Raw genomic sequence first — 27,639 nt, forward strand, 5'->3', positions numbered from 1 at the left:
TTTGGTTGAGCTCCATGTGACCATTTTATTAAATAAAAAGTTAGATAAGTATTAACGGAAATAGCTGTCTTTTATTTTCATTACTTTTACTCTAAAAAGCAAACTCATAATGATATGCTGAAATAAAAAATGTTACCTCGCGAATAAAACGTATTAATAAAAATTATGACATTTTGACGTTGAAATATTAATTCTTGCCAATACTAAAGATCAACAATCACATTGGTCATGTCACAAGGTAAGGCTGTAATGACACGTTGAACACAACACATTTGGGCATATTTGTTTGAAAGTACATTTTAAAAACAGAACAAACTATGGAATACAAAAAGAGTTACAGCTGACGAAATTTTGAAATAGTTTACCCTTTAAAAAAGCTCTCATATGAGTATTACACCTTGAAGGCACAAGTTATGTACCGCTATATCATACTTTTAATTCCCGTAAACAGATGTAAAACTGAAAAACCATGCAGTCATTGGCTGTGTGTAGCCATAACAAATAAATGATACTTTTTTCAGAAGGTCCATCACAGTATTTACTCTATTTAATATCTGATCACTTTGGTTTCAACATCACTTCAGGGGTGGACTATTTGATTGAAGGAGTGCATCGGTCAGAATGCCAACTTGCAATTTTGAATATCCAGCTTCAAAAACTCTGTTATTTTGAATGTATGACATCTACACTTATCCCCATAAGTTCTACACTTATTGGTCTACTTTTATATGAATATATTTTTAAAGTGGCGGGGCTGTTGAAATATTTCCAAGCAATTACTGATATGGAGATAAGTTAATTTTTCACTAGCTCGCTTCTAAAAAACAAAAGAGGCAATAAGACGACAAACGAGAAGTCAAGTAAAGACACGCAAAAAAATGAAATTGACTGCAAAACCTAAGCATAATGTGACAAATATTAGCAGCTGAGCAATTGTGGAACTACTTCTATTCAAGGTACACAATCACCCTGCTACTGAATGGCCCTCATCTCTCTTATCTCATTATTTTGTAGCAGAGTGATTACGTGTGTTCTTATAAGTATTACTATGGCCCTGCTGTACATATCTGTAATATAGAAGGGTAACCTAGGTTTCGTAGATGTTGAGAAACACAAATTGTTTTGTCATTTTTTCCTTGGTGTTGAATATTTCTGTAGGCTACCGGTGATTCAAAGTGAGTAGGGTAATTTGGGGTTTCACTATACCGCAAGTGTTACCTTTGTCGTTATGGCATATAGAATCTCCTTTCTATTTGGTCCAGCTGACTTTTGGAGGTGAATGCATGCGTCATACTTGATAGTGATATACAGGATATTATATTTACATTCCGGATACGTACTGGACCCAATGTTGCGGTCGCCAGGCGGATCAGACAAACGAACCCGAATCTGCGAAAACGGAATTTCGTCTAAAATTCTACTTTGTTCAAGTCAGCCTTGGATTTTGCGGGCATGTCATCACCAAATTGAAACTGTTGTCGGCTAGTTCACAAAAGAACATTGAATACTAGAAACATGGTTTGAAAATAATGTGGGAGAAAAAGCGCTTTAAGTGACAAAATATCTGTCAATTAGGCTATCAATACATGCTACCCCTTATTAAATGAACAAGGGAGAGTAAAATTTTATGTTTGCAAATAAAATACCAGGGTCATTATATCGGAAAAACATTACGTGTTTTTTTATATATGTCATATATGCTGATTCAGAATGCACGCATTTGTCATGCGATTGTGGATAATTTTGTTGACTCTCAAGTTAACTACCGAATCTAGTTGTCTCAGAATACGCCAATTCAAGCCTGCGAGTCCGTTTGCCTAGAGATGCGTTCCTTGGCGACAACGTCATAGGGGATGCATCTGGTGACGATATAGTCAAAGTTCGGGTCCAGGCTTGGATTCCCATTTCCTTTGACTGGTGATAAAGTAAAGTGCTGAAACAAGCAGGTGAATATCAGAAGCATTCCATTCCTTGCCAAAACCTCCCCTAGGCACACACGGCGTCCAGCGGAGAACGGGAGGTAACTGTCTTGTCTTTTCCGAACATTGCCTTCGTCGTCTAAGAATCGTTCTGTAGGAAGGAAAATACAAATGTCTGTACCTTTCACAGACTATAGCTTTACATAAGAGTATTCCGTTATTTCTCACTATTTTGTTTGTCGAGGTACAGTCTGCCCTGAACAAATTGGCTAAAGGGTACCGTATGATTGTCATACCATGGAATGTTATTGGAAAGTGATCAAGTTGTAAGTGAATGTTGTCTTAACCGTATTAGCATATGCAAATGAGTTATCGTTGACCCTGACATCAGGTACGGTATACCTTGCATTTTGACTAAGTTGGATCGCAACATCTAAAAACAATATTCATTTAAGGCTGCGTTCACAAAAATGGTTGGGGGGCTGGGGGAATTTGGGGGGATTTGAAAAGTCTGGCGGGAGTCGAGGTGGGACTTGAAAGTTATGCTCTGCCTATAGAGGGGACCTAAAAATGTTTTGTTTCCGGACATTTTGATATCATCCGATTGTTCTAATGTTAGTAATAAGTAAACAAAATATAAAACCATTTTGTCTCGTTTTCTGACTTAAGCCTCGAAACAAGCGACGTAGCGGCTGATAAAGACCCGCTGTTTTATGTAGAGAATAGCTATTTGTGACGTATATGTTAATGAAGAAGGTGGAAATCTTTGATAGCTTATTTCAGTGGCATGACAAAGAAGGGTAAAATTAGCGGCAAAAATACAATATTTAAGATTTCATCATAATTTAAACATATCACATTCCCTAACAACATGTAAACAAAAGTTACAAACGAGTAGTTTTTTGAGAAACAATTTTCTTTATTAAAAATGGCAAAAATTGTCCACAATACCACAAAATTACAGATTTCATTATAATTTCAAAATATCACATTGAAATAAGCCCTTTTAACCTGTGTAGCCAAAAAAATCTATTAGACGAGCACTTTTTGAGAATCAAATTTTTTGACCAAAAATGGAAAATATTTCCCAAAAAATACAAAATTGCAGATTTCAACATAACTTCAATTTATAATATTAAGTATATCTGTAGGAACCAGTGTACCAAATATCAGGCTATCAGACAACTAGTCTTTCAGAAACATGGTTTTGACCAAAACTGGTAGAATTTGCCCAAAAAAAAACAAAATTGCAGGTGTCATTATTATTTTAATACATCAAAAGATAAAATTACAACTTTGAATCTGTGTACTAAATATCAAAGCTATCAGAAGAGCAGTTTTTAAGAAACAAATTTGGGACCAAAAATGGCAAATATTGCCTCAAAAATACAAAATTACATACTTCATCATAATTTCAATATTTCACATTTAGTTCATCGGTAGAAACCTGTACATCAAATATCAAAGCTATCAGACGAATACTTTTTGAGAAACATATTTTTGAACAAATATGTCAAAACGCCCCATTTTTAGAAAATTAGATTTCTTTATAATTTTATTATATTACATATTGCTCATCTCTATAAACCTGCATACCAAATATCAAAGCTGTCAGACAAGCGGTTTGTTGAAATAAATTTTTTGACCTTAAATAAAAAATATCGCCATAAAATACAAATTGCATAGTTTTGCACAATTTGGACAAACTTGAAATAGATCATCCCTAGGGACCTATGTACCTAATATCAAAGCCATCTGACCTGACTTTTAAAGAATACGATTTTTAAAGATTTTTGACAAAAAATGACAAAAAATTGCCTTAAAAGTACAAATATTCAAAATTCATCAAAATTTGAACAAATCTAACTGAAGTCACTCTAAGAAGACTGCATATCAAATTGCAAAGCAATCGAACATTCAGAGAAGAACCTTTTTATACCGAAAACAGCTAATACCCCCGAAATACAAATATGCAAATTTCACCCCGATTTTAACAATTTTAAGTGACGTCACCCCGAGTGACCTGCATATATAATTTCAAAGTAATCGGTCTTGCAGTCTCAGAGGAGAAGCCAATTGTTGACGGACGACGAAAAACGGACGGACGATGATGAATAATCAGCCTATTTGATAAGTTACCCGTCGTTGACACGGAGCTAAAAAATTTAAAACCTATGAATGCCCATTAAATTTTCATAAAAGCAACAAATTGACCTTGAAATGGGGGAAAACTGTTGATAATTTTTTCAATGTTTCTTTTCAAATACTGTTTGTTGGTGTGTCTCTACGGCATGCTGAAACGCACAATATTCAGTTTGTCAACAAAGCCTGTATTTCTAAATATTGGTGATAATTCATTAATTAGCGTCCAGACTGAAATTCATTTGTCAGTGATACAAAAGCACGGTACACATACACAGACCGTGTCGGCAAGCTGAATACTGGACAGGTCAACTCGTTTTAGGAAGTAGAACAAGGACGTAGCTGTATAAATTGAGCAAAAGTATTGTAAAAATACAAAGTTAATATAGCTACTGCCCTGCTACTGCCCACAGCCTGTGTCACTGTCACTGATTACCGGCAGTGACAGTGATAGCTCTGCAGACTCTGACGTAGTTTAAGAAGGGTTTAGGTCATAGGGCGCTCAGTTGACAGTGAAACATGCATGTAATTGTCACAAGATCAAGCCAGAGAGTAACACAGAGAAAACCAGGAGGCTTAACAGTTACCACGGATTTTTGAATTCTGGCATGTGAGAGTAATCAAATATTAAAGAATAGAGATGAGGGTTACTATTCTTGATTTCATACAAACGTACGGTGAAAAGTCACAGTTTTCTCTTAAAATAATATATAAAACCATTCATTTCAAATACATGCAGTGAATGAAATTTAACATTTCCTTGTACAATAACACAAAAGTATAACTTTGAACAGTAAAGACTGTAATTTAAATGAAAAAAACATGTCTAAATGGAATCATTTATTTTTTACCAAATTTGCCATTATTACACCTAAAATTTCTGAGATAAAAAATGTTTATTTGATTGACTATTTTAACCTTTCAGTATTGTCAGTTTTGTAAAACATACACAAGTATCATCTAAGCCGTATATGTCTTTTAATTTTGAAAAATAACATGTGTCGGTAGGACACTCGTCATTTTTCAAAATTTGGCAAAACGTAGTCAGGAGTTCACAATTTGCATACTCTCCCGTGTCATTTTGTGTATTATCCAGCTTGTGCCATTGACCTGGCCAGAATCGGATAAACGCAAATCAGCTTTGACTGATAAATCAAAAAAATCCACTGATGCATGTAAAATTAAATCAATTTCAGAAATGGGCGCAGGAACACGGCTCTACAACCTGCTGATAAGAGGAAGTATGTTGAACATCTGCGAGCAGAACTACGTAATACATGTTTATTTTTACCCGGCCTGCATGCCTTATAAATATGCGCCTATGTGAAAATGTACAGGGGGGGGGGGGGCTTGAAAAATTTTGATCATATAGACGGGAGGGACTTGAAATATTGTGACGGTATTGAGAGGGGCATCTGAAAAAAAATAAGATTCAGATCACGTTTCCTCCTCCCCCGTCCAACCATTTTGTGAATGCAGCCACAGAGAAACATAGAGAGAGTGGCAACGCTTGCATGTCTTTTGTTCCATGGTCGTCTCGGTAGACTATTGGCTTTTCATATTAAAATGAGCTTCAAAGGTGTTAAACAATTTGGAGGCTTTGTTTGTGGTTGATAATTACACGAGATTATGCGAAAAATACGATGAGATGGCAACGTACTGCCAGTCGCGTAGCAACCATGGTTACTTTGTGAGCTCTCAGGCCAGAAACACTGCTTCACGCCAATCAAAACATAACACGCCAGCCAGACATAAACATGTCCTTCCTTGAGGCACGTGTAAAAGACGGTATGACTGACCGTAAACCAGAGAGTAAAACCAGAGAGTATCGATAAAAGACTTTCAAATTTGGTTCAAACACACTCATTATATGTTCATAAAAATATGAGAGGAATTTTTAAAACACTAAAACACACTTTCCTGAAGCTCAAAACACTCGCCAGCACGTCAATTCCGCTCAGCACCACACGACAACAACAACACAAACTTTGCCGAACATACTTTCGCTTAACAATTGGCGAACATCCGAAATTACCGAAGGATGCATGGTCGGCACTCTTCGAAAAAGAGAGGCGAGAGCAACCTGAGGCGAGGCGAACATGGATGGGTTACATAACCGCTTCACGCCTTAAACAAAACCCGTTGCGACTCTTTCTATGTTCCTCTGTGATGCAGCCTAATTGCTACAATATCTCATTTTTATGTAGCTAATTTTGTTTGGTAGGCAGAAAAACACACTATATTATCGATCACTTTTTGCTACACAATGACCTTGTCTAAAACACTGCTATACACAAATTTTGATTTAACACACCTGGCGAAAATTTTTCGGGCTCCTCCCAGTATTCTTCATCCATGTGTAGACTCCATAGGTTAGTCCATATTTGGGTCCCTTTTGGTATGTTATAGCCACCTAGGGGATTGGATATGGCAGTATTCAGGCATCTAGAAAATCAAATAGTCCTAGGAAACTATGAAGACAAATTGTTCGAATAATTTTTATCTCCTCTCATATACTAAAATATACTAAATGCCTGAAATAATAGTAATTCTTGTGATAAATGAAAATGGCTGCACTTATCAAAGTTTAAGAAACCACCCTTGCTGTTAAACTGAAATCAAGAATTCATTAGTATGTATATCCCCGATAGGCGAAACGTCCATAGAAACGTCACCGTTCTATTTACTCTTCCTAATTAGTGTATCATAAATGTACTTGCTCCGAGTGTTTCAAAGAAGGTGAAAAAGAGACGCACCAATAGAAGTGTTCACCATCGTTTCATGTGGTAGGTTCAGCGATAAAATAGTTCTGATTCTCATTACTTCGAGGATGACAGCTTCGCAGTACGGTAATTTAGTCTTGTCGGACAACAATGGTAAACGATCTTTTCCGATGACATCATCTATTTCTTTGTGTACTTTCGCCTGAACATCGGGATAGTTTACCAAGTACGCCACACACCAATTCAAGGTATGGATTGTTGTATCCATTGCGGCTGACATGAAAGTATAAGATTGAAAGGTCTGAGTATGTTGCAAACAGATGTGAGTTTGTCATACGATGGTTTCGATGGAGTTCCAACTCACAACGTACGGCGCCCAGTAACCTAGCGGAGAAGCCACAGATAATCTAAAATGATGGGTTCAAAATCTTAGCATATAGTTCTTGCAATTTTTCTGACCGCGACTGCTCCACACGCTGTAGAGTTCATGAAGTACTCACACTCGTTTATTCACTATCACAAAGTGCACACAAATTTTATCGAAGCATGGGATGTGAAGGCCTTCACACAGAGAAACTGTGACATGGTTTTTAAAACATCATTACCCCGAATGCTTGTACAGTAGTGACAATATTATAAAACTTATGGTAAGGTAAGATATTAAACCCTTAAGTCACAAAGCACTGCTCAGTACAGCAGTACATAAATATACTCAGAAAATCTTCAAATTATATGACTGACGTGCAATGTTCATGCTGGTAATGAAAACGAGAATTGATGTAAAGTGTTTGTTTCGTAAAATAATGAATGAAACCTTTCCAACGTTTTCTTTGCTCTCCGTGGCCTTGAAAGCCAAACTTCCGAACTTGTGATTCATTAAATTTGCTACGAGGGTTTCTCGTGATATTTTAAGAAAGGTTGTTATCATTTTCAAACTCGGTAAAATAAAATCTGCAGCTTGTGAACACAACCATGAACATTTAAAAGACTGACTATGTTTTTCCGAATGTTATTCTACTCAGACAAAACTTTTGTATCGGTCATATCTCAGTTTATCGAGGATGTCGCACTACGCCGTGCCAAATGTTGGAAAAATATTTATTGTTAGAGTATAAATATAAACTCAGTCAGTTTTTCTTCTTATATAAATCCATAAACGCGTATAAATAATACAGAGAAAGCCATTTTGTCCATATGATTGCATTTTCATCTTAAAATATAAGGGATATGTTATTAAAAGATAAGTTGAATAAAGATTGGATGCGATAAAACTATACTCTTCGATTGAAATAAAGCTCAGTGCGATTAAAGAAGGAAAACTTGAAAAATAACTAAATCACAATAGTATATTGACAGCGCAAACAGATCAATCTGATTGGTGGTTACATGAAAAGAACCGTGGTATATTCGCGGTATACTACAGCTGGCATACGCCTGAACTCTCGGCTTGAGCAATAATCCTTTTATGACATTCCATGCCTGAATTTTTGAATACTGTTACAAAATATAATAGCGATACATCACACTTAGAGATGGCATACCACTCGATTTTGACCAGTTCACTACATATCGTGTATATATGTCGCGAACTAGTCGAAATCCCGTGGTATACGGTCGTTTGGTGTAGTTTATTGCCTAAATGTTTAATTAAAACTACAGAAAATGGTACAAAAAAATATTACATAAGGTACAACCTTATTTGTCGCTCCAGGGGTTTTAAGATTAGAAATGTTATTTCCGTCCAAAGATGCACAATCGACGCTATGTGGTCAATGATACTATTGATTCATAATAAGCATAAGAAAGAGTAAAATAGTATAATTTTTTCTTGCCCTTTACGTTAGCAAGACCGCCAAGCATTGCGTAAACAATAAATCCAAACACCGAATTAACTTGGTCACTCACTGATATGTAAAAATCGCTTTCTCAGACAAGGGCAGGTATATATTTTCCTGTTTAATTTGTCAAAAAATTAGACATAAATGGCACGCTTCGTACATAACATTTTGCATTTATCGTGATTACAATCCGCTGTGTTCATCAAGGGATATATTATAGCAACTGTACTGCCCAACAACCAATATTGCAGGCTGAAAACCAGTCTGTCTGAAAACTGGCAATTTCATCTAGTTATTGACACAGAGAGCGCTTTTCTAAATATGAGTTCAATCCCAGCATTCTTAGCGTTAGTCCGAGTTCATATACAGGACAGCTATCTCTTTTTCTATTTTTAATTGCGATTGTAACGATATCTTGTATCAATGACAAGGTGAAAAGTAATATTTACTGGTTATTGAAGCGGTATGTTTTATTGATGACTAGTGAAAAAAATCATACTTTGCACATTTCGTATTTGTTTCTTTACAAGCACTCAAAAAACAATTCCCTCTGCAATGTTTAGCTGTACACGTTAAGGCTACCTTGATAGTAGCCCTAATAGTTCTGTTCTGTATTAGTGTTCAAATGTGCACATATTAGCTATCTTGATAGTAGCCCTGCTAGTTCGAATTGGTGTTCAAGTATGAACTCATCGGCTATCAAGAAGTAGTAAAGATAGTTCTTGTCTGTATATAAATAAGAGTTAAAGGCGCCCTTCTCAATCCCTGGTTCTCGCATTAGCAAATGTGTCAACAGCCTATTAACAGTTTGTCATTCTTTTGTTTGCCATTGAATATTTTATCAAGGAAATAATATTTATATTAGATAAATCTGATAATTGAGTGGGGCTTTAAAGTATGCTACCGGCTACCAGGCTGGCAGCCCTGATAGTTCTCTGCTGCATTTTAGTGAGTGTTCAACTGTCCCCATACCAGCTCCAAGCCTAGCACTACTGTACTTCTGTTCTGTATTGCTTTGCAAACAAACACATATCAGCTTCCCTCATAGTAGCTGTTACAGTTTCTGGTTTGTATTTAAATGCGTGTTGAAGTGTGCACATATAAGCTACCTTGACACTATAGTAACCATGAAAATTCTGTTCTTAATTTAAATGAGTGTTCATGTGTGCACATATCAGCTCCATGATACCAGGATTACTGCTACTTCTCTTCTGCATGAAAAAAAAGTGTTCAACTGTGCACGATTCAGCTATTTTGATAGTAGTCGTAATATTTATGTTTTGTATTTAAATGAGTGTTCAAGTGTGCACCTAGTTACAATGATCAGGCTTCATGCATTATACATTACTCCCCCTGTTCTAAATGTTAGAAAAGAAACGGTTGCTTTAACGTCTTGTTATTTTACAGTACTTTTGTTCTGTTTGTTAACTACAACTTCTTGGTCATCATACACGTGTCTAAACTGTTGTCAAATATTTGTAACTGTAGTCTGACACCATGTGGACTCTTTCATTTTAATATTGCTGTCAATATTTACACTACATTAATGACATGAATACCTAATCCTAGGATAGGCATCAATGCTACAATGATATTTTTATGCATAAATGAGACCCAAAGTTGACTAAAAAACACTGTGTATGACCTGTTTTAATAATTTTGTATATCTCAATCACCACTCAACAACTTGGACCCCGGAACCTTGCTTGCACCTTTAATTAGGGGACCAAGCCTATCGGCTTGGCCCCTATTGTTTTCGTTGGGTTTTTGTCTTCTTTCCTCATTTGAGGGCCGTCAAATCTTTGCCATCCTAGATCTGGAAAAGTGTTGCACGTACACTTCTAAAACTTAGCACTGTAATCAGGGCCAGCGACATGTGATGCACATAACCATTTAAACGATAATTATTCACGTGACCTGGCGACCATATTGGATTTTTTCAAAAACCTAAAAAAATTGCTAGCATGTTCTTCAAAATTAGACGATAAATAGCGATCGATCACATGATCTTGGCTGCCATATTGAATTTCCACAAAATCAAATTTTGTATTTCGACCATCAACCATCACCATCAACTATTGTACGTGTATGTACGTCAAAAAGTATGGGTGTAAGACTTTACAAACTCGTTTGTTAAGATATATCATTTGTATTTACCAGCATTAGACAAAGACCGAACAATACAAAGCCAAATGCCATATGTGTTAACAGATTAGCCCAATATAACTATGGCGAGAAATTGAAAATTGCCTTAAAGAAGCGAGTATAGTGGCTGGAAAACAATGCATGCGGATCCCATATTATTATTAACTCTATATAAGTTACTCAGCAAGATCGTACATGCGTCGTGTAGTATTTTTGAAGAATGGGAGACAATCACTGTACTCTAAAAGAATTATCTCTATCATCCAACAAATATATGAATGAATTACCTCCAAAAATATCAGCTAATATTTGTCGTACATGAACGTCCGTCAATTCATCGGCCTGGTCTTTACATTTCAGTTCTGCTTGGAACTTCAAAACATCATGAACAACATCAGAAACGCTACCTGTTAAAGAAGAACGTTGAAATGACCACAAATCACTGACAACGAACATTATCATTCTATGATGGTTAATTCTTATAGTATTTGTTTGAGTAACAGATTGACCAACTTATAAATCCTGAAAATGTCGTTCATCATAAATAAGATAATCATTAGGAGGAAGAGCATAATGACAGTGATACTGTTGATGATGACTGTTTTGTATTTATTGCTAAAATCAAAAAAAGTTATTGTTATTAGTGCAGTGTAAAAGTAAGATATTATTTGTATATAATAAAACGAAGACGTCATTATGATTCATTACGGATTAAAATGGTGTGGACAGAAAGCTTAGACACAGCGGAACCTAGTAACTTCATGCACGAGAGTTAATGATATCTATTATACTTCTCTCTATTACAGATTTAAACATAGCTATACGAGAGCATATAAGTATAAACTCCAGCTAACTCTACATTTCTCATACATGTCACACATGATTCTTGACTATGCTATAATTTCAACATTTCAACCGTTTATTTATTAATAATATACCTTCTTGCATATTCATCCTATGATCGTCGACCTTTGATTGGATAAATGTTAACCAAGTATTGGAAACTTTCTTCATCTGACGGATGGCTTCGGTTGGTATATACTTAAATATTGGCTGCAAGTCAGCCAGCGTCGTGCCAGATCCAAAGACATCATTCATGTCGTCAGTGATCTGTATGATGTTTTTGAATTCAGTGTCATCAAGGTCATAACTGAAACAGAGGTGACAAATGTCAAGATGACGAAGACGTGAGAGAAAATATGACATGCCATGCCACCGTTCTGCAACGATAAAATGTCAAAAGATTGTCATTGTACTTCAAAGAGAGGGGTCGATTTCAAGTAATAATGGTGCAGTACTTATCAAAAGGATTTCTATACAACCGTTCGAGAATCGAGTAGTGAGTAAGCTTTAAAACTAACTTTTATCCTAGGGCTAAAATAGGTTTCACTTCTCCAATATATATATGACAGTCTAAAATTTTCGTTTTTGCAATAAGTACATGAATAGCAGACAACTGTTTCTTCACGAAACATCAATAGAATGAAGTGGCTTAATGTCCTTAATGCACAAAGAAAGACTGTAAAACATATGATTCCACGTCAACAGCACTACAATGCAAAATCCGTTGACATTTGCATTGCATGTACCCGACAATTAGAAAAATACGCCTTAAAGAAACACCATGTTCTCATGATTACTTGAACACAGCAGAATAAGAAGCCCCGAAAGGTGAAAACACTTAATCTCATTCGATGTCACGCTTTGCTGTCTTATATAGATTAATGCAGCTCGAAATCGGAATGATTTTCGACTTTGGAGTTGAGAAAGCAAACACACCAGATTTCCAAAAACAATAATTGGTATCAAAACTCCCCTGCGAGAGCTTTAGGTCTCGCGAGCTCGTGATCTGTTTTCACGGCGATGATATCAAACTAGAATACTTTCGACAAAGGCCAAGGCAACAGCATTAAATTTTGTTTATCAACGGTTAGCATTGATATGAACAAAGCAAAGCTGACTTTCAACAATTGAAAAAGTTTCACATAGATGCCTGAATGCTGAGGATAGTAGAGGGAAAATACTACCGTAGCTAAAGAAAATCTGCCGAAATGCAAAGAAAGGTATGTCGAGACATACTTAAACACTGCAGAATAAGAAGCTCCGACAGGTGAAACACTAAATCTCATTCGATGTCACGCTTTGCTGTCTTAGATAGAATGATGAAGCATTTAGGCATCTATGTGAAATTAGTTCAATAGTTGAAAGTCAACTTTGCTTTAGTAATACACAAACTCAATCATCACACTGACATTCCTTCTTTTTAATGTCAATGATGTAAGGTACTGCAAAGTGTGCATTAGAGCCGCGTATAGCATTGGAAAATACTGCCCGTTTCACAAACTTTGCGGTATTGGCGCCATAACCGTATCATTAACATCTTTTAGTGACTAGGGCCTTCAATTGGCCGAGTTGTGACCATTACCATTACCGTTACCACGATAAATTTTCTTGCAATTTCCAAAGCCGGTATTTTGCGCGATCTATATGCGCTGAAAGTCTGTACGTTCAGAGCCCCGACATATCCTGCCCTCAGTCTTATGGGTCTCATGACAAAGTCTTAGCTAAACAGTCAATTTTAACGCGATTTATTCTCGATGGTAAATATATATTGATAATTGATATGTTGAAAGGTTTATATTCAATAATATGTCAAAGCAAATAAAATAATAACAAACGTGAGCTTATTTTTCCTGTCCTAAAGCTTGCGCAAGCTTTCATTAAAAGAGTTTGCAAATTTACTAGGCATACCTATTTTAACATACAAATTACTCGAATAATGTCGCCATAGTTATTGGAATTCCAGTTCGAGGTTTCTATGAGCAGTTTAGATCAGCTACAATCTAAGCTACGCTAGATATTGGGTTATTTTATAGTGTATTGAGGCTACAACATTGAATATAGTTTACCATAAATGCACAATCGATATTGTTGCGTGCACATTGAAACATTATGTATAAAAATCAACTTGGATAATAATGTTTATCATGAAGTATGTGGCCCCGAGTACGATAGATATGCAGGATATAGATATGCACGAGTTTTGCAATTTTCGCTACACGAATTTTACGACAAAACAGTCAAACAGCTTGGCTTTCAAACAACAACTTTGTGAGACAACATCTGACGCTAATTTGGTCATTTCTTCATTGATGAGTGTATTTAAATAGGCAAGTGAACTTACTTGTGACCGAAGCAAATATTTGAAATCACATTACAAACAAACAACGTCAGTATTGATTTCGGATCGAACGGTTCTCCATTCTTGTCTACAACGGCTTTCTTTATACGAGGAAACGCCTCCTTTGTAACAATTTTTTCCAATGTGTATCCGCTGGCGTAATTCCTAAAAATACAAATGCTATAGTCAATTAAATGTATATAATCTGATTTGCCTGTTTTTGAAATTCGTTTCCCCTGCATGAGAAATGAAATCGTCATTCACTAACGAATGATTACTAGAACTCAATTGTAGTCATGAAGTAGCAAACAAATTATTCCATCATTGCTTTCTGTTTGCTTTCAAAATTTGTCAGATTTTCATCCCAACCTTATTCATAAAATTTGCTCTCATCTCGACGATTGAAATTAAAATGATTTTCTGAGTAAGCATGAATGGAAAATTTACGAGGAGCCTAGAAATTTGCCTTCTTTGTTAAAAGTTAAATTCGAAACATAATGCGGTAAACGTTTTGTAAAAGTTTTCTAATTAACGCGACCAAAGCAAAATTGTAATTTTATCGAGTACGACACTTTTCATTAGGTCATTTAATGAATCATTAAATAGATAAATAAATAATAAATAATTAGTGAGTAAATAAATAAATAAATAAATAAATAAATAAATAAATAAATAAATAAATACACTCAATGACAAATCCTTGAACACAGAGTGCGGTGTTTCACAATGAGAAGCAGAAATATTACAAAGGCTGGAGGCATTCCTCTGGCAAATATATAATGTGACAAATTGTGAGTAAATCTATTGATGAAATTCAAAACTAAATGAAAAACGCAAGGATCAGAAATTTCAAACAAATAATTTTAATGTTGAAATCACACGCAGGCCATAAGGGGTCCAACTTTACTCTTTTATGATCTATTTAATAACGAACAATACTTCAAGTGTTGAACGTAGAAATGTTTGCACACAGGTAACGGTCTACCACCTGGCGACCTTAGCTATCCTGATTATTTTTAAATAGAGTTTACCTGATGGCTTGGTGTCCAACTTTACGCAAAACCTTCCACTTCTTAGTGAAATCACAATTTATAATGTTTTGTCCTCCCTCGCTCAATAGGTCCACTATAAAATATTTACACAATGATAAATACATTAATCATTTACTCTTCCAAAGATTGGTTGGTGTAGTCAAAAGTTCTGGGAAAAAATGTGTTAAATAAAAGTTTAATCATTGATTAAAACGATAGCCTGGATTAGGTTTATGCTTAGACGACCGCGATGCTGGTGTCATTATTAATAACGGATCAATCGGCTCCATTTTCATATAATTAAAACTCAAAGGTCAGGGATACTCCGGTAACAATATAATATGGGATGTTTCGGCAACGATAAAGAACATAACATCTAATTTAGGCCAACGTGCACAGTCCCACTCGTTAAAAGACAGTTCATGTGTACATGTATGGATGCTTTCGTGTTTACAATGCGTACAACTCATATGTACTTCACTAGGAATTAAGAGGGAGCTGCACGTTGCCAACAGTTTTTATCAAAGTATTTTATCTGAGACGATTCTATCTAAGATGATGGAAACCCCCTCATAATCTATATTTTCAAAAGGCAGAGAATCTTATGTTTAGCATGGTAGTAATAGTTTACTTGAGTGATGAAGTAGTGTGTAATTTGCGTAAAAAACTCAGTTTTTGTATAATGGTAAATAAATTTAAGTCAAAAGGTTGATACTATTTTCTGAAATTTAATATTTCAGTTCAAACAAAAGTGTATTAGCAAAACCGACTATTTTATTTTGCATTATTTCTCTTCATTCTAAAAAGCATGGGATGAAAGAATGACACTCACAAATGTGATGAAATATGTAGCAAAAGTAAAATGTCTCTTATTCAAAATGTAAAAACTTCATTGCCAAACAATTTAATGATATAACATTAAAAAAAAAATAATGTGAACATTTCAGAAAATGTAACTCAGCCAAAAAAGAAAGAAATTCTGTAGAAATTTTGAAATTTGGAGAAAACAGAAGCCTGAAATTCGTTGATTTACATATATTTGCAAAAATTCGCACCTCTATGTCAATGAACTTACGACTGCTTGACGAGCTCAAAGGTGACCAAACGAATATATTAATCTTGGGTTGACTAATTTATTATGAAAATGTGCAAAACAAAGTTATTTTGTGCACAAATACGCTGTTTTGGGTGCAGCGCCCCGTAAGTATCTCTAAGCTCACTACTTTCCGAAGAGGCTTGCAGTGTGACGAAGATTTTCAAGGTGCCTTATAAGACAAATTGATCCAAATGGTTTTTTATAAAGGGCTTGGGGCAGAGCTATATCATTGCGTTTGCCGGTTAAGTCATACTCTTCGTGTCATACAATTCGATCAGCCAAATTATAATGCAAGCATTATAGTGCTTATTTATTTATCAATTGCGATTAACCCTGTCACAGAAAAACTAATTTTATATCTCACTGGTATATATCCAGGGTCTTCCAGCAAATTCATCTTGTTTTTCCAAGAGCGCTTCTCGCACAAGATCGATTTTATTCAGCACAACAATGCACTGCATTCCGATCTTCAGGGTAAAAATATCGCCGTATGTCTTAGCGAAGTCACAAATTGTATGTACTGGACTTTTGGCCAGATCTGCAACGAAATAGATGACAAAAGTTAAAACTGTTTTCCGTCAGGTGTGTTTACTGATTTCATTTTGATTAAGGAAGTTAGATGAGTTTTCAGCCTTTTTATGAACAGGATATTAGACAACAACATATAATTTGCAAAATTAACCAAACTCCGGGTAGAAGTAGCAAAATGAAACTAAGAAGGTGCAAAGTCGATCTATGGCATTTTGGCACCCAACCCAGCACATATTGTAACATAACTTTTTCTTCGGAATTGATTTTGAGAAATTGTACCAACAACATCATATTAAAAATTTACTAAAATCTGCCTAGGGGAAATATTTCTAATTTGCATTATCAAATATGGCCGCCAAGTGTCATACAAAACAATATTATTGGACATATATCATATGGTAAACAAGCTTTGTCATCGATTTTAGAGTCTAACATTACTTATTTGGCACAGGGAATCATTTTTGAGATATAATGTTCAATAAGAGGACTTTGATAATTTGCATAAATGCGATACGGCTGCAACATTTCTGCAAAACAACCTTTCTGCCCGCTCATAACATCAAAAACAAGTTATTTCTGTGATTTTGTAAGCCAAAGTACATTTCTTTGACATGGATAAACCATTTTGGTGGTACAGTTTTTACGTGGTCATGTTAATCATTGGCATAAATCCTATGTAAAAATTCCTACAACATCAAGTCCTACAAGTCTTTAACCGCGTATTAAAACCAGCTATTTCAGTGATTTTTAATTTAATATACTTCATGGTCATAAAGGAATTTTTTTGAGGTTCAATGTTTTACAAAAGTACAATGATATTTTTCAGCAATCCAACATGGCTGCCAAATTAAGGCCCCAATGCTTAATAGTTTTTGAATAAGGTTCTGTTATATTTTTAGCACAAATAATCTATCAAAAAGTAGCTGAAGTCCTTGAACATTTCTTTTTTAAATTTAAAAAATTTACTTTTAACCTATTTATAATAACGGTCCATTCAACACTAAAAAGTCCATTTTAATAATTTTATTAGGCACTTGAATGTTTTAAAATATTTTATAAATATACTGAATTTGTAAAGAACGTTTAGGCTGATTTTTGAGACTTCGATATATGACTTACAAACAGATTAAACCAAGGTATGTACTTAAAGCTTTTACTATCAAGGTATAAAAATATAACACTGCATGAAAACCCAATAATTCAGATAAATTCACATTAATGAGTTGCCTGTATTATAGTATAATACACGTGAATTCACATGAATCCACATGAATACAGGCTTGCTGAATACAAAAAGTGGTTTCCTGACTGTATTCATCTGTATATGCACTCTTCTGCTAAAATACAGGCAATAATCCGTGTTAATACAGTAAGTATTATAGGGTATTTATGCAGTGTAAAGAGTCATGCAATTTAAGTTTTATGATTTTCTACATATGAAAACTGTTGATGGAGATGTATATTTAATGATTGTAAGTAATCTGAATCATTAATTCCCTTCCTAACTATGATTTTTATTGTTTTTTTATGCTATACAGTGACAAACCATAAGATTACTATGTAGAAGTAAAAAGGCATGTGCAAAATGAATAGTTTTTATTTTAAACCGAACTCCCTCATTATGAATGAGTATATTTTATAGACCAACCTCAGACGATAGGCAAGAAGTCATCATACATAACAGCAAAAATAGAATGAACACAAAGCTGATGTAATCAGAGAAACAAAAATTAATATGACAAAAACAAAAAAATGCCACAATGCACACAAATTAAAACTTAGCAGTTGTGCAGACAAAGTCAGATTCATAACCACCTTATCACTACACTAATTCACAAAGATTGAAAACTGCATATTTTAAAACGGCTTAAATTATTCAAACACCTATTCATCCCTACAGAATCAAACATTTAAACAATACAAAAAAATTCATCTGGAAAAAGACACTTCTATATATCGACCAGATATGAACTGAAAATGCTCACGTGTTTTATTATATATTGCAGTTCATCATCATCATCATCATCATCATCATAGTTTATTCGCTAATGTATGTTTAAAATTAAAAATACACCAGAAATCTCATTGGCTCGTGCTCTAAACCACGAAGAATACAATTAAAACATTTACAATATGAAGACAGGATCAACAAACACCGATAAGATACAACACTCAATAAAAAAAGTTACGAACATCGAACATCACCGAACATTATGTGTAAATTTGAACCTTTGCCTCATGTTTGCAACTTCTTTTAAAGTATTATGATCAACATAACAAACAATATCCACCGCAGATTAATTCTGAAAGGTCATGAAGTAAACAAATATATAATTAGCTAAAATAAAAATATTAAGTGTTTTGAATGCTGTCATTGTATCACACCTTACATGGCAAGTATAATTACCTTTGGCCAAGTCCTTAAAGCCATATATGCCAAACTGTGAAAGCTCATTAAATATGCAAATTATTAATAAGCTGACATGAAAATGTGAAATGACTTTCGATATTGTTTCAACCTTGTATAATCATCAATGTTCATAGCATGTTTTGCCAACTTTGATTAAGTAAATCCCAGTATATATCCGTAATTAGAAAAGATCATTGAAATGCCGATTAGGAATTGGCTGAAGAAAAAATGCTTAATGACTTTCAATAATGTTCATTAATGCAGTAACTATGTAATAGACATCAAATCAGGTCCAATAATCGTTATCATTCAAGGTAAACTATGAAATTTACCAGGTCCAAGGAACATATAGATGATGACAAACTCAATGGGGCTATCTTGAACCACGAAATAGTGGTGGTACCAGGTGTCTGGAATGGGTAAGCGTACCCTGCCAGCTAGCCGCACCCGTCAAGATTGACCCAAAGTGACAAATTCATTGTTATTTGGTGAATTCACCAAATTACTTTTGTGAGTCAAAATTTGGTATGCTGTCACTCATCATTTGAAAAACAGACAGGTCATATTTTGATGCAACATCTCAGTATCTACCGTAGAACTTCTTAAATTATTTCACTAATCTACTTTCTGAGAATCCTTGCCTCACTAACTTTTGAGCTAATAGGCTGTGTCTAACTCGAAAGTCTTCATATGAATGGCATGCTCTACTGTATCTGAGGAGTTGTGAAATGTACACACCATAAGCTGGAGATGATGGTATATTGCTCGACAAAAAGGGAAAGTTTATGATTTCAAAATTGAAATCGTCTCTTTTGTCATACAGCTTAGTATATAGTGTATTATGTCTAATTTCAAACAATACATCTAGGTATGATGCCGAGTCCACACTTTCAGTTGTTTCTTTTATTTCTAAATCATCTGGGTAGATGTGGTGTAGATAATTGGATATACCAGATTGTTTAAACTGATGAGATCATCAATATATCTGTGGGTGTTGTTAAATCGCTTGGCAATCCTTTTACACCCAGATTTCTGAAGTGATTGCATGAACTCTGCTTCATACGAATACAAAAATAAGTCTGCAAGAAGTGGGGCGCAGTTTGTGCCCATGGGAATGCCTATAGTTTGCCTGAATGTCATGCCAGCAAATTTGATAAATATGTTGTCAATTAGGAAATATAGCATTTGAATCACCTCAACATCACTGTATTTGAGTTTGGCATCACTGTTGTTGGTGAAATAGCCTAAGTTGCGCTTGATGGCAATGTATTCATACCTACGACTACCATTCTTGTAAAAGAAGGCTTTCTTCACGAGAGATGATAGCCTGTCTTTAAGTTTGTTATGTGGGATGGCTGTGTACAACGTTGAAAAATCAAATGTGTGGATTGAATTATACATGTTTTTGTTATTTTGTAAAATATGTAACAATTCTTTGGAGTTCCAATTGCCATGACAAATTTCATGAACTGCTTCTTTTATTGCAGAAGCCTTTAGGTCTCCATCACATTCGTACTTCATTATTTGCTCTTTCCATCAAGGACTTGAGAAGGTTGCATGTCTATGCATTGGGATTGTCTTTGACAGATCCGAACAAACAACCGTACAGACTGGTTAGTATTATTGCTGACATTGCACTATACAGACTATACAAGCCTGTTCGTGCTGAACCTATGACTGATGATCATCGTCATTTCATACATCTTCCATTTACTAACAAAGGAATTGATGCCATTAATATCAGCAATATACTACACAACAAAAAGGTTACATCAACTATACCTGTATACTTTAAGAACCAGTCTGTACCTATTCTGTCATATCAATACACCAAGACAATCTCCAATAAAATATTCAATTACAATAAGGCATTGCGGCACTTAAAAATTGATGAATTCCTTCAAACACCAGCATCCTGTGACTGCTCTACATCTCCCTTCAAATATACTCCAGTTGGCCATGTCATCACTGGTGATCTGAACTTGGTTGAACATCACCACCTTCGTAAGATATTATCTTGTGGACCCAAGTTCAGAGAACCTCGCAGGATCAACTGGAACCATAATTTTAAGATCATTATGGACTCAGTTGAAGATTATGCCAGGAAATGGGCTAAAAGGGAGGATGTAGAGTTGGACACACTGTCAGAATGGGTCAAATCTGTGAGGAAAATAGTGCGTGGCCGTATTGGTCGACTAAGATCACATGTTTGCAGAAGACCCTATTCTGTATTTAAAGATCCTGATGCTGTTAAGTGTTTGAATGATATCCATGACAAATATGTTGTCGTCCCTGCTGATAAAGCTGCCAATAACATTGTATTTGTCTGTAAGAAGTATTATTTTGAATGTCTTATAGACGAACTTGGTGTAACTAAGACCTCAACCAACTCCACTTACAGACAATCAATGTTCAACAAATCTGAAATTTTTGCAAACCATAAGTCATTCATGGATCATTTTAATATACAACAAAGGATGACCATAATAAGTTGCCTAGCTTATACTGGATACCAAAGCTCCACAAAACACCTTACAAAGCTAGGTTTATCGCAGGATCTTCAAAATGTTCAACAACAGAGTTATCGAAGATACTGACTTCTGTTCTTTGTACTGTTAAACAGGGACTTCAATCATACTGTGATGTTGTCTTTTCTCGGAGTGGTATAAATCAAATGTGGATATTAAAAAATTCGAAGGAACTCTTGGAAAATTTGAAATCAAGATCTGTTTCAAAAATAACATCTATTAAAAAATCTTTCGATTTTTCCACATTGTATACCACAATACCACATGATAAATTGAAAAGAACGCTTGAAAAACATCATCAACCAAGCATTTTTCTCACAAAAACGGTTCACGCCGTTACAAATATGTGGTATTAGGGTATAATTCTACATATTTTGTTAAAAATACAACTAATGCTAAAGTGTTTTATACCGAGAAAGACATTATCAGTATGCTTGATTTCCTCATTGACAACATATTTGTTGAATTTGGAGGACACATTTTCCAACAGTGTATAGGAATTCCCATGGGCACTAACTGTGCTCCCTTACTTGCCGACTTATTTCTGTTCTCATACGAGGCAGAATTTATCCAGAACCTTATCAAGCAGAAAAGGTCTCTGTAGCTCGTACTTTCAACCTAACATTTAGATACATAGACGATGTTATCTCACTGAATAACTCTGAATTCAGTAGATATCTCGCTATGATTTATCCTCGAGAATTGGAGATTAAAGAAACAACAGAAACGGCCTCTTCTGCTTCATATCTGGACATTTTACTTGAATTTGACTCCAATGGTCACCTTTCTACTAGGCTATATGACAAGAGAGATGATTTCAACTTTCGTATAATTAATTTTCCACACCTCATCAGTAATATTCCACTCTCACCTGCTTATGGGGTATACATTTCCCAGCTTATACGATATGCAAGAGCATGCAGTTCATATGGTGATTTTGTAGAGAGACATGGCCATCTCTCTTTCAAACTGTTAAATCAAGGTTACACCAGAGCAAGACTTGTCTCTACATTCAAACGCTTTTTTGGAAGGTATCGCAAGCTGGTAGATAAATACAATATCTCTCTTCGACAAATGATCACTGATGGCATCGGTGACATTGGGCCTTAGTTAGTGACCACTACCTATCTGACTTACAGATTGATATATGGCGGGTGCCACATGTGGGGCAGGATGCGCTTACTATTTTCGAAAAACCTGACATCACTTCTTGGTCTTTTGGCCAGAGGTCCATATATCTTTCTTTCATGAATTTGACTTTGTTTGTACCGTCTATTTACTGTCTGTTCTGTGCTGTTTTGTGTCTATGTTTACAACTATTGTCTTACAAATTTTGACCTAGTGTTATTGGATTATTGATTGGTATGATTGCGATTATTTTATCCACATTTGATTGACCCCACTAGTTTCATAAATCTTGTCACAATACCGTACCAAACCAGATTTAATAGTTGATAAAATGATGGTTAAAAGTTGTGACCAGCGTGTTGTTGTACACTTACTGGAACCAGCTATGAAACGTTGTTTATAGGGATTCTTATGGATCTTAGGAATCCAATATAGATTAGGTAATACCTTGTCATCTTGCGCTAACTCGATGCCAAACTCACTAAAAACTGTTGAATGGTTCTGCAATATTTCCTCTTCAAATAAGGTTGAAAGAGAGTATGTTGTGCTACTCTCATCATCTGAGTTAATCTGAAGTTCGTTCTTTAAACATTGAATGTAATATTGCTTGCAGACAAAAATGATGTTGTTTGATGCTTTGTCTGCAGGCACAAAAATATATTTATCGTGTAAAGAATCTAGACATTCCCGTATAGAAGGGTCATCGAAGGCAGATGTAGTGTTGATGACAGTGTGTAAAGAACGAAGACGTGAAATGCGAGATTTTACCTTATCACGGACTGTGCGAAGCCAGTCCGAAAGACATCCAACGTCTTCGTCTTCAAGGGCAGCCCACTTCTTAGCATAAGCCTCAGCAGCATCCATAATTAACTTAAAGTTAAAGTTCCAGTTTACTTTGGGTGGCTCGCGATATTTTGGGCCAAACTGGAACAGCTGCCGAAGCTTAGGATGTGGAACTATTTTCATGTCACCTGTTATTATATGACTGTGAGGTTTGTAACAAAAGGAAGATGACATACAATCAGAAGTACCATCATGAACATTGTTCCTAATATCAATTTCTTTCAAGACCCTACCTACGGTCTTAGAATAGGTATAGGACACTATAGGAGGGTCTTGAAGTGTAAAATAAGGTGGTACTTTGTCCATAACGTCCATAACGTCCTTGTTGTGTAAGATATTGCTGATGTTAATCATGTCAATCCCTTTGTTAACAAACCTCAAGGGGAAAAACAATCTCTGCTGAGATGCTGATGTTGATGCTTTCTGTCCGAACAGGTTTGAATAGGCGATATTTGCCTATATCCATAATAATGGCAATTAACCGGTATTCGGGCAGCAGAGGGTCGTATACATTCATAGCTTCAACAGTCAGGAGAAGTGATCTTAACTTCTGCAAGGAGCATGCAAACAATGCAGTTCTTACCTTGTGAACACCCAAAGGTTGATTTAACATGGGTAGTAGATCACTGAACTGAGGATTACTGGTGTTATTGCTGTGTCGATGGCCATGACTTCGTCGTCTTCTCTGATGAGAATTAAACAAACCCATGACATTGACAGTCTTTCCTCTGGGGCTAGATAGGTTACCCACACCTAGTATTTTATCATTACAGCCATAAGGCATAGCTGTGCCAAGTTCAGTGATCCAGTGGTGTTCACGTTGTTTGCGATAACTCCTACTCAGTATTGAACTATTAGAAGGGTGGTAAATTTTTTCTAATATTCTTACTTTCATGTTCAATACTGAGTGAAGAGGACCATTGAAGTGAGTGTAAAGGCAGGTTGGCAGATTGTTGTTAATTCCTGACCTATGCCCACACATCCTCTTAGAAAGTTTTTCCCCGGTCTCTCCAACATATATGGGAAAATTAGAAATTAGGAATTGGAAGAAGTTAAAATGCTTAATGATTTTCAATAATTTTGTATCATAGTATCTTCAATATATGTAGCAAATTTTGTCAACTTTGATCCAGTCAATTCAAATATATATCCCTAATTAGCAAAGTTCATTAAATACGCAAATTAGGAATTTGCTGAAGAGACAATGCTTAATGATTTAAATAATATTGTATTGTAGTGTCTTTAATGTACATAGCAAGTTTCATCAATTTTGATTAAGTCAATTCAGATATATATCCCTAATTATGAAAATTCATTTAATATGCAAATTAGGAGTTGGCTTAAGTAAAAATGTCTTTTGACTTTTAATAATGTTATATCACAGTATCGTTGGCGTATATCGCAAGTCTCAACAACTAAAATTAAGTTAATCAAGATATAAATCTCCCAATAGGAAAGTTCATTAAATATGCAAATTCGGAATTTACTGAAGTTAAAATGCTTAATTACTTTCAAGAATGTTGTATCATAGTAGCTTCAATACATGTAGCAAGTTAATCAACTTTGATCCAGTCAATTCAAATATATATCCCTAATTAGCAAAGTTAATTAAATACGCAAATTAGGAATTAGGTGAAGTTAAAATGCTTAATGACTTTCAAGAGTGTGAAATCATAGTATCTTCAATATACATACCAAGTCTGGGCAATTTTGATCAAGTCAAATCAGATAAGGATATTTTATTTCCCAATAGAACAGAAAAGAAAAAGAAAAATACAGTATATTAAGGATTAGTAAATTGGATAGGCACTAGAAAATAGTATCATACTAATCGAGTCCAGCCCCCTACCATTCACAATTGCTGAATCTATCATTTTGCCATAGGGCGGCATGTTGAACATTGTGACCTATCCTCGATATTTGAAATAAATTCTATGTCAATGTAAGTACATAAATTATAAAAGTTTGTCGTAGAAAATATACATGAAAGAGAAGAAACCTGTCAGATAAACAAGAGATGACGTTTCAGGTCTCTTTTAACTTTTGACTTAGATCTCAAAGATCTTATACTTTCTGGGATTTGGTTCCAGAGTGTAACACCAGAGTATTTCATTGAACACTGTCCTATATTAGTGGTATATTTAGGGATGAGAAGATTTCCCTTGTCTTTCGACCGAGTAGGATACAGATGTTGAATGCTTGAAAAGAAACAAGGGATGTCTGGAGAAAAATTTCCACTTATATTATCATAAACAAAAAGTACAGTTTGATAAGTATATTGCTTAAAGACATCAAGAATTTCCAACTCATGAAACAATGGTTGTGTGTGCTCAAATCTGTTGGAGTTTGTAAGAGTACGTACTATTCGTTTTTGGGTAAGATATATAGGCTTAAGGTAAGTTGCGTACGTATTCGATATTATTCCCCCATACTTCTAACGAATAAGAGATATGTGGTAAAATAAAACAATTAAAAAGTAGTAACAATATTGGTTGGGGACAATGTGCTTAATTTTATATAATATACCTGCCTTAGAACTTATTGTTTTGTTAACTTTATTTGTATGTTCTTTCCAGGTTAGTTTATTATCTAGGTCAACCCCAATATATTGAGTGCTTTACTTCATAAATCTGTTCTCCTTTAATACTGATTATGCCTTGGCATTGTACTAGTCTATTTTTACCCCGGAATATTACATACTCAGTCTTTTTTGTATTTATTGTTAGTTTGTTATTACTAGTCAACTACATGCTGTAACTCTTCATTGACATAATGTAAATTTATGACTTCTCTTGAGTCAAAAGAATGAAATAAACTAGTATCATCAGCAAATAGGCGACTATCAAAGAAATCTGTACACTTTGCCAGGTCATTGACATAAATGAGAAAAAGAGTGAGTCCCAGTACAGACCCCTGTGGGACTCCACAGGTAATTGGAAGTTCTTGGGACTGAACCCCATTAACACTTACAAATTGTTTCCTATCGGACAGGTAGGTATATATCGCCAATTAGAAAAAGTTCATTAAAAATGCAAATTAGCAACTATCTTTCATGTCATCCCTTAATGGTTCCAATTGCTTATATCTTGGTGTGATCAACATTTGTGGCAAATCTCATCAAATTGTGTGCAGTCATTTTTAATGTATATAATTTTTTTCTAAAATCATTAATTATGCAAATGACCAAACATATGCAAGCCACACCCACTAAAAACTACTCATTTCTTGCCATATGCCAACTAAATCGATGTACCAGATTTGAGTCTGATCTGATGAGTCGTTTTTGAGATATCGAACCAACAGACATACAGACATCGCTGCGACATATACTCACGTGTGTGAACACGTGAGCAAAAATCAAATTAAAATTGACCTGGCATACAACAGGACCTCTTGTGCCTTTGCATAGTCACTAACTCATTTATTACACTGCGTTGTCTAGTATTTTTCTAGTTGAGACATGATAGGACAAAGTTCGTTTTCAATAATAAATGACCTATGTGGTTCTACAGCTCAAAGAGGAACAGTTTACACGGTGGCTCTTATCTTATTTTTGCCTTACATGAATTACACCCGCATATTGCATTTTGTAATGCAAGACCATACGATTAAACTTACCGCCTATGCTTCCAATGAACGGCAAACCTCTTGGGCCTGGGGGAAGACCAGCAGGTCGACGCATACTCCATATTGAAGTTATCAGTACAAAGGCTACCAGGACGATAAAAACATTGATTGGACTGCTGAGAAAGGTCTGGATCGTTCCCGCTGTTGCATAAACCATTCTGACAGCTAGCTGAATAGTCTGTGAAAATGCACAGAATAATCGCATCACTCTGGCTTGTCCCGTTGGTGAAGTACGCAGGTGGCTTCGACACAAAGATTGATTTTGATAAAAGAGATATTAAGTATTCGACTAGCCTGTAGGGAAAGGACTAGTGGGTCTAAAAATTTGCGTATCTCATGCATACGATCCTTAGACTTATGTGTTTCAAAAGGACTGGTGGGTCTACAATTTGCATATTTCGTGTAGACATGTGTGTTTCACTTTGCCTCACTAGGAGCAGTGGGATCGTCTTGGGGACTGTCTGGCGCCATTGCATTTCTGTGAATTGCACTGCTAT

The 27,639-nt window shown here is 35.3% G+C and overlaps 1 protein-coding gene across 2 annotated transcripts in view; it reads right to left on the minus strand.

Moving 5' to 3' along the window:
• Positions 1-48: 48 nt before the first annotated feature.
• The window catches only part of LOC139133397 (cytochrome P450 1A1-like), a 32,630-nt gene continuing 5,039 nt past the window's right edge, over positions 49-27,639 (minus strand). The window contains exons 2-10 of one of the 2 annotated variants that reach the window (XM_070699960.1): positions 27,134-27,320; positions 16,440-16,613; positions 14,980-15,073; positions 13,952-14,113; positions 11,706-11,917; positions 11,055-11,174; positions 6,818-7,057; positions 6,376-6,474; positions 49-2,070 (exon numbers count right to left, since the gene is read on the minus strand). In XM_070699960.1, coding sequence (XP_070556061.1) covers positions 1,796-2,070; positions 6,376-6,474; positions 6,818-7,057; positions 11,055-11,174; positions 11,706-11,917; positions 13,952-14,113; positions 14,980-15,073; positions 16,440-16,613; positions 27,134-27,299 — 1,542 coding nt within the window. In that variant the 5' untranslated portion in view covers positions 27,300-27,320 and the 3' untranslated portion in view covers positions 49-1,795. The remainder of the gene's footprint in view (positions 2,071-6,375; positions 6,475-6,817; positions 7,058-11,054; positions 11,175-11,705; positions 11,918-13,951; positions 14,114-14,979; positions 15,074-16,439; positions 16,614-27,133; positions 27,321-27,639) is intronic. The other variant, XM_070699961.1, reaches the window with a different exon arrangement.

This window comes from Ptychodera flava, chromosome 5, assembly GCF_041260155.1.
Source record: "Ptychodera flava strain L36383 chromosome 5, AS_Pfla_20210202, whole genome shotgun sequence".
Taxonomy (NCBI): domain Eukaryota; kingdom Metazoa; phylum Hemichordata; class Enteropneusta; family Ptychoderidae; genus Ptychodera; species Ptychodera flava.